Source organism: Lissotriton vulgaris, unplaced genomic scaffold, assembly GCF_964263255.1.
Source record: "Lissotriton vulgaris unplaced genomic scaffold, aLisVul1.2 SCAFFOLD_1067, whole genome shotgun sequence".
NCBI lineage: Eukaryota > Metazoa > Chordata > Amphibia > Caudata > Salamandridae > Lissotriton > Lissotriton vulgaris.
The window spans coordinates 239,346-253,426 of NW_028243062.1; the positions used below are offsets into that span (position 1 = coordinate 239,346).

General features: G+C 44.4%; 1 protein-coding gene across 3 annotated transcripts in view; it reads left to right on the top strand.

The window, feature by feature from the left end:
• Positions 1-821: 821 nt before the first annotated feature.
• The window catches only part of LOC147668719 (vascular endothelial growth factor A-like), a 298,705-nt gene continuing 285,445 nt past the window's right edge, over positions 822-14,081 (top strand). For 2 of the 3 annotated variants that reach the window (XM_086948481.1, XM_086948482.1), the window contains exon 1: positions 843-1,552. In XM_086948481.1, the coding sequence (XP_086804607.1) occupies positions 1,487-1,552 (66 nt within the window). In that variant the 5' untranslated portion in view covers positions 843-1,486. Of the gene's footprint in view, positions 1,553-14,081 lie in introns of all 3 variants that reach the window. The other variant, XM_086948483.1, reaches the window with a different exon arrangement.

Consider the following 14,081-nt stretch of genomic DNA (forward strand, 5'->3'; position numbering starts at 1 on the left):
GAGGGGAACTTGTCTACCCTGACTTTTGGGAAGAGTCAGTGTAGGCACCAAGCTGCGGCTGAATGGATGAATGTTCAAAAGGGGCTTAGCCCTTTCCCGTTCAGTGCTTAGTTGTCTGGACAATGTGGAGGTACGCAGGTAAGCCCCCAGTGTGTGAAGCCCTCCCCACCATCCAGCTCTAAATCTGACAGTGTAAAGGTGTTGGGCAAGTCAAAAGATGGGAAACATATGGGATTCCAAAAAAGAGAATACGTTGATAAGGGAGTGGTACACTAATAAAGGAAGCATTACAGTGAGAACCTAGTAAGGAATTAAATGAACAAAGAGCATATGAAAAAATAAATGGCAAAGTAGAAAGCTCGCTGATAAAATGTTAAGTATTCAAAAAAGAAAAAAACGTCTAGAACTGAAGACAAAACAGAAAAAATAGAGAATGAAAGAGGAGACTATAATAAAAGAATACGGAAACTAAAGCAAGCGATTAAAAGGTCTGCAAGGGAGGGGACAGTGAATGAATATAATAGGAAAGAATGATAAAGAGGTGAGAAGCAGTGGGGATGGAGTGACTGGAGGTCACATTAAACCTCTCTGTAGACTTTAACCCGAACTGTGGGACTCTCCTTATAAACGCCGGTAACCTCTACCCTTCTGGGAACGTTTCCTTTCCTCTTTTTCGTTGTTCTGTGGAGTGTCAAAGAATAGAGCACTTTCCCCGTGGCCTAAGCAGGGGCCTGTGCCAGGCCTGAAGCACCCAAACCCCCTCCTCCCCTTCAGGAGCCGCCTGCGGGTCACATGGGCGGCGCTCCCCTCTCTCCCAGGCAGCAGGACCTCGTCCCGGGCTCACAGAAAGGCCGGCTGTGGCAGGAGCAGGACCTGTCGTTCCCCGTGGAGGCCGGCGCGGCAGGAGCGGTGTCCCAGAGCCCCCACCCCCACCCACCCGGGCTGTGCACCTGCAGCCGCCCCCTCGACCAGCGGCGAGCAATGCCCAGGGGCCGGCTCTGGGAGCAGGAAGGGAAGCCCTGGGAAATGACCCCTGACTCCCCGTCTGGAGCGGTGCGCTAGGAGGTCACGGGAGCGCCGCCCGCCGCCGGGGCACCTTGTGGATGCGGTTCTCTTGCCTGGGAAGATTTTCAGACATTTTCATATCGGAGTCCAGAGAGCGAAACTACAAACGTTCGCGAGCAAATCTGACACAGCCTACGTGACGTTTTTTCAAATGTTTTATTGAGCGATTCTTATTAACTTTTTTGAGAGGGGCTTGGTTCATTTTGAGGAGGTTGCCCCTTGGAGTCCGTTCTTTTTGGGTGGATTTGTTCGGCTTGCTTTCTGCCAGTGCCCGCGGTTTCGCGGCTGTCATGAAGCCCTGGCGGGCACCGCCGACCCTGCCGAGTCTGGCCCCGGTGGACTCCGGGCGCCTCCAGGCCCCCTGGCCGTAGACCCCGCCGGCAGGGCTGTGGACCCGGCGCCGGTCCCCAGCGGAGCCGCCATGGGACCCTGGATAGCGGTGTGCAGCCTGCTCCTGGCCAGCGTCGCCCACCTCTCGCAGTCCAAGGTGAGCGCCGCCTGCGTCTGCCTTCCCGCGCGCCTGCCTCTGTAGCACCTGCGCCCCCTGCACGTACGACCTGCGCCCCCTGCACGTACGTCACAGGTGCAATCTGTCCCCTGTCCATCTGTGTGGGCATTTCAGAATTGGGAATCGGGCTCTCGCAAGCCGGTCGAGGGTTTTGGCGAACCAGGTAAAAAAAAATGTCGAAATCAATGAATACAGTGTGCCTACCCATGATCCACTGGTAACAGCGGGCATCCCCCTGGAAAAGGAACGCGCGTAGAAAGCAAAATTAAGCATTGGAAATGTTAGCAGCAAGGGCTGGGAAACTAGTGTTAATTTGCAGAAATAAAAAAGTTCAGGGGGTCAGAGTTTTTCACAGGAATCAGTTACCGAACATCAAGGCAGACCAATCTGATTCCACCTCCCTTCTTTTTTTTTTCTACCACCCTTGCAGGTTCTTTTCCATTCCTGCCTTCTTCTTTGTTTCCTATTTGGTTCTTTCTTTCTCTCTCTCTCTCTCTCTTGTGTGTGTCTCTCTGAAGAATACATTTTGGCCCACAAAAATGGGTCCTGGTGCCCAGACTTGCAAGCACCCGCACAAATTAAGCACATTGAGGTTTACAGAACAGAGAAACTCAGTGAATCAGAGCAATGAGGGACAAGAGAGAGATGAACGGGCTCTGAAGATCAGCAAAATGTGAGAGAACGGGACCTGAGAGAAAAGAGCATGAAAGGGAATGAATTAGACCCCGACATCCCTCCCAGGGCTGGCCTTTGGTTTGAACCAGCTGGACCCATGCCCGTGGCACCTATCGTCAGAGTGGCGCTCAGAGCTGTGTGCCTTAAGGTCATGCAAACAGCAGCATGGACACCTGGCGTGGCTCCAATGATTCGGTTTATACTGCTTTTAATATGTTTTACATGCCGCAGCTCTCTTTTTAACACCACATAAAACCCCTTCTCTATCGTCCAGTCTCCTTCGCACTCTTTTCCTCCACACACCAGCGTCTCCCTCCTCCTAAAAGCAAGTTGGCACCAGTGCAACAGTTTAGCTGCGGGTGAATCTAGTGAGTTGGCCAGGAGGGGAGATGCTTAGTTTTCAGAGGCCGGTCACTGCTCACCCAGTGACTAACTCTGATTATAAAAGGGGCTACCGGTATCCTCGTTGTATTCACCAGCATAAAAAAAGGCAAAAGTATTTTCGCCCATGGCGCTATCTGACCATGGGTGGGCTTGGTGCCTTCCCACCACCATCACTGCTGTAGCAAGAGCACTGTGGGCCATAATGCAGGATGTAGTTGACCCTTCAGACCACCTGGGCTACTGCATCTGCTCTACTACTACTAGTTCATTCATTCAAAAAACTTTATTTCGGTTGGTTTTAACCATAAAAGCACAAGAAATACATGTACAGTTTTTGAACAGTTCATTGGTATTTAAATATTCAGAAATGCGTCATCTAAAAGATCAGAGGAGAAAGACGATATGTAAAAACTATAAAACTTTAAATTATTTCCAGATATTTAAAAACAAAGATTTAAGAATAACATTGGTTGATCCATTTAATTCCCTGGTCTCTGCAGATGTTACATATATGCCAACCTCAATTAAGCAATTTCCTTCGGATAATCCACATAAAAAACAAAAACTTAGTTACAGCGGAAACTATCAGTGGGTTTGTATCAGACTTCAAAATCCTGAAGAAAGCTAGATAGTTCCTAATGCCCAGGTTATTACATAGCTGTATTATCCACTTTTTCCGTATGGGGGAATAGGCCGTACAGAAGAGAACGGCATGAAGAGTCGTTTCAACTTCTGTACTGCAACCTGGGCAAGGGTGTGCCGGACCGTCCGACCACCTATTGGTCATAGAATAGAGGGGCAATGTTCCGTATCTGAACTGTAGATACAGCTTCTTCGTTAGGGTGCGTTGAATATCATTGATTACATGTTCGAAGCTGTAAAATGACTTATGATTCAGGAACGCACCGTTCAAGCTCGTTGATACAGCTGAACAGAATGTCCTCCTGAGATTAAAGTCCTTTATGATGTTTGACAGGGATTTTTTAGAAATGGCTGGGCAGGATGCCTCAGGGTTTGACCATAGATTTTCAAGTCCAATCTGAGCAAAGGACTGCCTTACAAAACACAGCCATGGAATCCTGCCAGCTCCTAGGGAAGCCAGCATCACCTTTAATTCCTCCTTGTAGCATTCCAGCTCGGGAATGCTCCACAACCTCCTCCAATAAAGGAGAGGGCGAGAGGCGATGGCATCGGCGACAGGGGTAATATTCAGATCCATCCTAATTGGGACAAGTGAGGTGTTCCTGGGTAGACTTAGAATTTGACTGATAAAATTGTTTTCTGTTTTGGTTAATTCGAGTGAGGGGACGTGCCCCCAAAGTTCCGCCCCATAGAGGGAAGATGACCTTGCTTGAACTTTAAAGATTTCAAGAGGGGCACTAACTGTTTTGTAAGCACAATTTTTTGGGACTTTTAGGATTCCCCTGTGGTCTGGATTAATTTTAGGTTGGCCTTGGCCATTTGGGCGCCCCACCCCATTCTATCATTGAGACTACTACTAGTTATGCCCCCTCCCTCCCATACTCCTGAGAATCAGAGATTTCTTAGGAACAGAGGGACCCAGAACTGAGGGACCTAGGGCTCAAGAGAACATGCTCAGAATGTTGATACATTTGTTGGGAATAGCAAATTTAGGGTCACAGAATTGAGGGATGGTGACTTGAAGAGCTAGCCAGGGAACCGAGAGACCGTGGCTGAGGAACCTGTAGAGCTGGGCGAGCTGCTGAAGGCTCGAGCCAGGCTCGAGCCTGAATACTGGCTCTGGCTCAGCAGGCCCCTTTGGAAGCTCGAGCTCATAACGAGCTGAGCTTTCACGTGTCTTCTGCCTGCCTCCCTCGGTACAAAGGGGTAAAAACAAAACATTAACATTTGAGGTGTAAAGGAGAGACAGATACATATTTAGTGGCCGATTTGTGCAAAGTGAAACCCAATAACTTGGTGTAATCGTAGTTCGACTAACCTGTGTTATTTTAGGCACGTTCATACCTGAGTTCCGAATTCAAGCTGTTCAAAAACCCATTGTGTATGATGTAATAGATTATAATGCTGCTCTCTATATTAGAGTCTGGGCCACATACAGGATTCAAATGGCAAACTCTTAGTATGCTAATGGCCAGGGTGGAGGTGGGGGCAAGAATGGTTTAAAAAGTAGCATTTTAAGTAAGTTTTTCTCAGTTCAGTTCTATAATACGACGTGTTAGTGTCTACGCTTCCACATGTTAAAGAAAGGCACTTTTTTTGAATTCTGAATATTCTTTATATTTCATGTGGTTTGTTGTACGATTTTCATGGCAAGCTTTTTCAGGGCTCCTGCACGGGCTCTTAAGAGCCAAGCCAACCCCACTGGCGGCTTTGCCTCGCCCTGTTAATTTGTTGGCTCGCTTGCCTCTAGGAGCCAGTGATCTTTGGCAAAGGGGAATTTGGGGTGACCACAGGTCTTTGAGGTTCAGAGGCCCCGCCCTCCCACGCGGAGTTTCAGAGGATGCCTGGAAGTGAGCCCTGGCGAACAGCTGGCGCACGGGGCGCGAGTTGGCAGGGGCGGGCATGCCATCCCCGCGCGCCGGTGGCTGCCCGTGTAGCAGAGCACGTCTGTCTGTTTGTGCACTCGCGCGAGCCCGGCTAAATTGCCACTTGTCATTTGAGCCTGCGATAACCGGTGAGTAAACTTCACCTGACAGGCGCGCGCTCACAGCTGTGAGGGAGGAAGCAAGGGCGCCCGGTTGGGTGGCAACGGGCTCCCCAGCCCCTGGGTGACGCAGGTCACTTCTGGGGCCCAACGACTTCACCTTGACTAGGGGTGCCTCTATGATAGGACAGGTACCGGGGGTCGTTGTCCTTCCCAGACAGGGTCTGGTGTGTGTGATGCTACTGTCAATAACCCTGGTCTCAAAATGATACGCTGTTTTTAATTAGTACTTGTATAGCGTGCACTTTGTGATTAGCAGGGCATTGCAGCGCCATTCAGCAGTCAAGGGTATGGTTTTCCATATGTTTTTATTGCAGACCGGATTCTTGTTCTATTTCCTGGATATGTGGTTGGTAACACCCCAGGGCCCGAAACGTTCTTGTGTTCCTAGTTTGAACTTTGGTGCGCCAATGCCTTAATTCGTGAATATCTGCTTATGATATTAAAAACGTGAATATGCTCTCCTAAATGTGTTCTTCATACTTACGTTTTGTGCATTATGGTGACGAGCACGAGCAGTGGGAGTTACAGAGCGTGGAAACCTGCCTGAGCGGACAAATACTCACATACTTGAGAATTTTGGGGTTTTCACAAACTTTAAGGGGCACATGACCTCTTTGCATATTATGAGTGATATACTGTTGTCAAGAGCAGGAGTAAAGTACTTTTCTAAAATGGGAATTGGGATGGAATGCCCCCAAACTCAGTTGCCGGAGAAGCGTGATCTACACACACACACACAAACACTAACATATTTTCAGCGAGGAGACACACCAGGTTCTAAATTGCAGATGCACTCATGATTTACACGGGTAAATATGCATTTACTAAATATTCTCACATGAATACTTGTGTACATTATAGAAGAAACATGGAATCCACAAATATTCCATAGATATTACTAGGAAACAGCGACTGCCATATTCCTGAGAGGCTTCCCATCAGACTCCAGAGCGGAGTCTCGAATCCATTGTAATTGCTGTAGTAATCTGAAATTTACTCCAAATTTAGGCAGAAATATATAGGAATAAATGTTCAACTACCATGTCTGAATCAGGTGCCTGGTGCATAACATAAGGCAATATGAATTATGAATCTGCTTGAATAAGCGTATGAGACATTTCTGCTTTTTGTGTAAGGCAGATTTGCATGTTGGATGTTTTCCTTTTGGAGTGGAAAAGATGAGCTAAAACCCAACTGAATGAATGCTACACAGAGGGATTCATAGTGTATAAGAAGATGGGTCCAGCACTGCCACCTTTCCCTTTTCGTTCTGAGAGTGAGCTTTCCATAAGTGAGTTGGGTAAGCCCATCCATCACCTACTTTGTTGCATCGGGTAATCTTCCTGTGTAGAAGGGATCAGCCCAGTATTGGGCCCCATGCTGTATCTTACTCTAAACCTCGGGCCTAGCATTTCTATTTTGCATATGGTTTGCAACTGTCAGTAGGATCAAAAACAGCTAAAAACCGATGCAGTGGAATAATACCTGGGTCAAATTTAGAGGAATGAGGCAAAAATTGGCCGAACACTTTCACCCAAACTGAGTCTTTCAAGGTTCTAAAGATGAGACATGTTTTTTGGTGTACACAACATAACACAATCTTGATAATGTCATATTAGTTAGCTGATAATTCTTTATCATAAAAGTCCAATTTATCCCTTATTTGCTTTTGAAATTATGGGGCAGGCAGGGACTGTGAACTATTTTTCGGGTGGGAGGGGCAATGGAAATGTGACTATCTTACTAAAACCAATAGGGTGGCTATTTGCTAAGGATTTGCATGGGTGTTCACATGATGCAAAGCGACGTAAATATGTGCACACAGGCAATCTGTAGTCAATAACCTGTAGTCATTCATAAGAGCAAAAGTTCACTAGTTATAATCCTGGCATTCTTATCCTAGTGGTATAATTTACACCAGAGCTGTCCACAGTAGGACCAGGAGGGCTGGATGCGTGTCAGAATTCCAAGATAACTACTGAATATGTGCATTATTTCAACTGGGATTCACTGTCTGTATCTTTTTTATCTAATCAGGATTTCCTGAAAATGTGGTATGGATCAGGCCATCCTGGACCTAAGTTGGGCTGCCCGGGTTTTACAATTTTGTTCAAGATTTTCGACCCCTTTACAGATAAAATCCACTTTATCTAGTGAAGACTTTGACACACATTGTAAAGGCTTTGCCACAAAATGCCTCTATCATTGGCTCTCCTTATTGGTGGCATTGTCTGCATCATGAGATCTCCCCGCTGATGGGTTCATTAGTCATGGATCTAGGTAATTGATTACTGTGTCTCCCTGCTGGGGGCATTTTCAGTCACAGACTTGACCACTGGGTGTACCTGCTGGTGACATTTTCAGCTTACAACTTGATCTTTCGGTTTTTCTGCTGGTACCGTCTTAAAGTCATGCACTTTATCATTGAATTTCCCTGGTGACAAGAATATTAGCCAGATATCTCCGGAGACTACATTATCTTGTTGTTGACATATAGTACATATACTATGTATGTTGTAAAGACCAAAGCTTGTTCTCAGCATGTGCCGTAATCTCTTTGTTAAGACTACGGCACTAACTCATTGCATTTTAAACATAATGTGGCCTATTCCGATGTTGGACGGACCTGAGTCTGTTTGACATCGGTCAGGAGCCATAACCGACCGACCTGCTGTGGTCGGTTACGGCCCTGCAAGTATGATGCGACCGAACCCTGTTCGGTCGCTCTTGTATACTACACAATGGGAGCATGCATTCCGAGCGGAATGCATGCCTCCATTGTAAAATGCAGGGGTGCAGTTCACCCCTGCACCCTGTGGCCAACACCCCAAGGTGCCTGCCACCGGGTGTAGGGATCAACGGAGCGGCACCATAGGTGCCCCCAGGCCGCCGACCCCATGGGAGCCCTGCTGGGGGCCCCAGAGACCGTTTCCGACTGCCTTTTCGTGCCGGACACATTGGCACGAAAAGGCAGTGGAAAACTGCCATCGTATTCCCTCGGTCGTAAAGAGGCGACCAAGGGAGTACTGAAGGATTTCCGGATGGCAGACGGGCTCTCCGAGCCCGTCGTAAGCAATCCGGAAATCCAAGTTGGATTCCATTCCGACCGAGCCCATCGCAATGGCTCGGTCAGAAAGGAATCCGGCCGACACGTTCCGATTCGGTCGGAAGGACTCCGAACATGGTTCGGAGCCCTTCCGACTGGAATCGGAATCGGCCCCAATATGTTATGAGTTCATTTATTTTATGCTCTATATGAATTGACTGTATTGTACAGCGAGATTCTGCTTATTTGCACCCATTTAATTTTCACCTATTTATGCTTGTACAATTCTTTTTTTCTTGCACTTGGTACTTTAATGGACTTGATGGTCTAAATAAAGTATTTTAAAAGTCAAGTCAAAAATATGTAAAGGGTAGGATATGCTGCCTGTCTTTGTCTACGTATTGCTTCTCACTTATTGCTGCTTCTCCCTTCTCTGTTCCCTAACAGTGCTTTTAAGTGGCTATTAGACAGCACGATGGGAAGTCCCATTATTGTGGCTGAAATATAGACCTGCAACGATATTGACTCTGCAATATCAATCGCAACAATATCGTCAGGATAGGTAGACGTGGAGTTAAGACGTGTAAATCAATACTTTCCAATATATATACATATTCATATGTCTATATATTTAGAAATGGTCGTAGACATACCATGATGATATAGTGGTAATCAATATTGTGTAGTCGCTAATGTTGCAGGTCAATTTTTTTCAGCTCAATATTGTTACATTCTACAAGACAGCATAAATGCCATACAACCAACCAGCATGACCCGGCACCGTTTGGATTTTTTTTTTAAATCAAGTCTCTCACCTCATGACGTCATTTGGACAGGAATTTAATCATTGTAACTAAAGCCCTATAACATGATCAAAATGGTGCTGTATCTCTGAATCTTTCCTGCTGAGTGTGTTGTGGTGTCAGCATTTATATAGCACTCTTCTGCTATCTGTAAGCAGTGACAGTTGGCAGTGTAACTCATAGGTTCCCTGATGATGACATATCAGGCAGGAACTTTGTCACAAGTCTCACCGCAGTTTAATCACCTGCCAAGGATCTTATCATGTACCAGGTGTCTTGGTGAAGACATAATCAGCGGCGGATTTTTATCCATGTGTCTTCCTGCTGATTACATAATCAGCCAGTGGTGTGTTCAGTTGTCCACTACAGGTGATGACATTATCATGAATGGACTTTCTCTACTGTTTGAAGACGTAGTGAGTTGGGAGCATTAACCTTAGGTCTCCTGCTGCTAATATTAAGGACTGTATTACTAACTGTTTGGACTACTTTTTAATTATGCTGGTGAATTTTGCGACATTCCTGATATTTCTTATGCAGTTCACAATTTAGTGTAATTTTTTTACCCGAGCGCGCATCTCATGATAACAAAATCTTACAAGACACGAGTGGTTTGCACAGAAAATGTCATTTCGAGAGACCTTTTTATGTGAGGTGTGCACTCAGTTAAAAAAACAAGTTTTGCAAGATATCGAAAGTCACATATTTATGGAATTTCATGAAATTTCCCTAGGAAAAAATATGACGTAATTTTGCCCAGGTTTAGTGAGAACATCATCAGCCAGGAAGCGCACCTTGACTTATCTCCGAATGACTATACCATCAGACAAAAACATCATAATTAGGTCTTTCTTCTGATGACTTTATCCACCAGGGACTTCATGATTGACTCTCGTTGTTCATAATACCATCTGGCAGACTTCATCAATGAGTCTTCAGGTGACGTCATCATCATTCGGGGTCTTTATCACTGTATCTCCCTGTTGATTAGATCATCAAATGGAGACTTGCTCACCAGAAAGGGAAATGGACATTGAAACTCATCTTTGATGACATTAGCCTGATCCTTTGTCACTAATGTTTCTTGCTGAAGACCTTGTTCGACAGGATGTAGTTTAATGGATCTCCCTGATCAGTTAATGACTTTGTTGTTGAGTTTCCTGGTTGATGACATTATCTGCCAAATACTCCATAATGGCCTTGGATCTGTCCACTGATGACATAATCATCCAATATCTTCATCTTTGGGCAGCCTTTCTCACCACATTACTTATTATTGAGTCTCTCTGATGGTAACAAGCACAATCATGTATTTTGTTATTGACTGTCCATGCTATCAACACCATTAGAGACTTTATAATTAAACTTTCACATCAATGGTTTAATACCAAGAGACAAAGTCCTAAATTGCGGAATGCTCTTAGTGCTTTACTCATTTGTTTTTCTTCCCAGCACAATTTAAAGACAATTTCCCTTTAATCATGTTGCGTGTGATCCCCAGAGACTGAATCTATGGGTAAGATCCTGTCACTGGCACACCTATTTTAATCTCCAAAATTGCTTCATGATCAATGTTCTGAATGCTTAGTGTGCCTCCTAGGTGGAGTTCACTAGTCCAGAACAATTTTAAAAGACACACGCGCTAAACTACTCCTGCTAATTGTGTCCCAGTGCACAACAGTGTCTGCTGGATTTAACACCTATTGAATTTTGTTTTGCGTTTAATACTCAGGGTGTAAGTCCAAACTTAATTTTCAGTCATTATGTCTTATATTCCTTTCTCTCATGAGCAATCTGATTATATGCTAAACTCCACTAAAGTGTCATTTTGACATAGAACCCACTCAATATAATCATTTCAATGAAATCTTTGTCCGCGGCCAATGCATTTCTGTCTGATTAGACTTTCAAGAGCACTACTCATAAATTGTTGAGGTTTTCATCTGTAATCCATATGAAAGAAAACATTAGCATTAACCATAAAGAAAGTGGTGTGGTGCCATATGTATAAACAAGCAATAGTTTTGTTCCAGCTCAAGATGACCTAGATGTGGGAGCCCGTAGGTGAGCGTTTTATTGGCGAAAAGGTTAATTGCCATATAAATCTTGTATTATGTATGAATGCAGAACTGTGCCAGACCATTTGTCGTTTCTGTGTCAGCTGTGTTTGTCGGTAGTGCCAAGGGCACCACAATGGAATGGAGAGATTACCAGTGGAATGGATAATCCTTAACATTTATGAAAAGTGGAGCAAAAAAATAATCTGTCAAAAAATCCTTAAGAGAAAAAAGTAAACTAAACAAAGAAAGATTTTATGAAGGGCCGTTAAACAATGTTGTCTCTGTCAACTCTGTGTGCCTGCAGTGCCAAGGGTTCCATGATGGAACGGAGTGATAAACAATCAAATCAAATGAGGCAAAACTGAAAGACTATGATTGGTGTGTTAAAAATCAGAGAAGTAAATCAAAACAGAGGTCTAAATCGCACATACAAGGAGAATCCTGAGAATGGACAGGATAACAGTGTTGGCAAATCCCAAGCAGTGCTAGTTTGAGCTGGTGGTTTCTGGTTCTCAGCACTGGCACTTAATCATCAACACTGGTGCGTATAGCACGCACTCGAAACAAAGGTATGGGAGTGCTTTTTCATGAGCACCAGTTAAGGACACATTCATTTTTGGTAGGCACAGGGAGAAAAAGTGATTTGCCCAGAATCACAGGATGTTGAGCCTACGGTGAGACTCAAACCTAGTTCCCCAACTCCACAGTTGGCAGCTCTGGTCATTGTGCAATATCCTCTCACCGCTTGTATGGTTTCATAGTTAATAGTGGGTTCTGTTATAGACAGCGCTAATAGGAGCAATGAGCTGGTGCAAGCTGCTTGTTGGCAAAAGCCCAGCACTTATTTTTTCACAAATTAACCACTGCTTTCAAGATATCTGCTGAGCCACTGTACCCCAACGTGTGCATTGTCTAAGGTGAGCAACCCTTGTAGCTCCTTGTATGTTGGATACCTGGGTGTAGGCAGATAATTACATGCTATTCATTTAGCATATCGTGTTGGATTCTGTACTGCAAAAGGATCTCTACCATCCTTGAAATACAGGAACAAGCATTTGCAATGCAATTGGTCTCACATTTATGAGAGTTTCGTAAATGCGACACCTATTGCATTACAAATGCTAGTTTGTATAAACGCCCATGCAGCACTTTAACTTCGAGTTGACAAACAAACGCGTTTTTTTGTAAAAGCTCACCATACCCCACTTTCACTTTACTGGCGGTCACGCCCCTTTCTTTCGACATGGCTCATCTAATGAAAGGGGCGCGGCCGACATTAAAGTGTAAGTGGGGCAATTGAGTAAAAAATAATTAAATACATAATAATAAAAGGAAACATGCGCCCGCATTTGGAGCAGCAAGTAAAGCAAAGGCACAGCCGCCACTATCAGTGTGGTATGCCGTGCTATATAAAAATAATAATAAAGCGTTACGAGAGAGCGTGTCCTGCCTGCAACAGCAGGCAGGAGAAAACCATTAAACAAAATAGTGCTCAGAGGCTGTAATTAAAGCCTACTGAGCAACAACACATGTAAAAGGGGGTGTCCTCATGGGAGGTTACAAATGACAACAAGGCAGTACTAAGGAGGGACTAATAAGCCTATTAACTAATCAGAAGCCAACGTTTAGGAAGGACAATGACACAAGCTAATGAAAAATATGGGGGGAGACTGTGCGTGGCTCCAAGTCCATACTCTAATACAGCATGCCTCACAGAGCAGCACATGCGCTGCCCAGGCTCTACCTAAAAACCAGTGCAGCCATTCTTTGTATCACTGAAACAAACACATGGAGAATTGTTGAATGCATGAATCCCTTTCAATGGCTACATTTGTGTGAGGCTTATATCGTTCGAAGGTACGTTTGATTTTTGGACCAATGAAAGTTATTTTGATGCATTAACTACATGCCCTAGAGATAAATTCCAGTTCTAGATAACCAAGGATATAGCAGTGCAAATTAGATGGTAGTCGCCACCTTAGAGGGCCTTTAGCTTGCAGACCCACCATAAAACCTGGTGTTCTGTATAAGCAAATGCTGTTGACCACCTCCGACAGTCTCTTCATAAGATAAATCAACGTAAGCATCAAGAATATTGATACTATGCTGATCAATTCATGGTAGGCATAGTTCAAGAATAAACAACTACTGTGCAGAGTCATAAAACAGGGCAAAGTTAGGTATGACAAGGAGCAGAAAAAAACAGATACCGTTTATTTCAAAGGATTTCCAATATATAGGGTACCATTTGTGTTGTCATACATAGTCTGTGTAACAGTACTGTTTTAAATAGTCTGCAGATCAATACAAAGTTGTTATATGCAATCTCCCAAAAGACAGACTGCACATAGAAATGTGTAGTTCTATCTATGTAACCGTATTGTGTTGTCATACATAGTCGACATAACAATACTACATTTTTGTGCATAACAATATCGAGTTATCACATAGCATACATTACCGTATTCAGTAGTGACACAGCATAACGATACTGAGTTGTCATACTAAGTCTTTGTAAGAACTTTACAGTGTCTTTGTAACAGTATTGAGTTGTCATGCATATTGCAAGTAACTATGCTGAGTTATCCTTTTTTGGCCCTCACTAAACTGGTCTGGAGAGAAGGCACAGTAATATCTGCTACAGTATTACTGATACCTTTACAGAATTGCTGCCGATGTACCAGGCTATTAAGAGATTAACATCTGCAGTGGAGAGTATCGAGGGATTCAAGGGTTCCATGCAAATTCCTGCATGAGGTTTCAGTATTGATTCCAATGTGTGATTCTCCATTTTCGACTGCAATTTCATGCCGAGATTTCGCCTGCTTTTAATAGGCGAAGTGTATAGGTG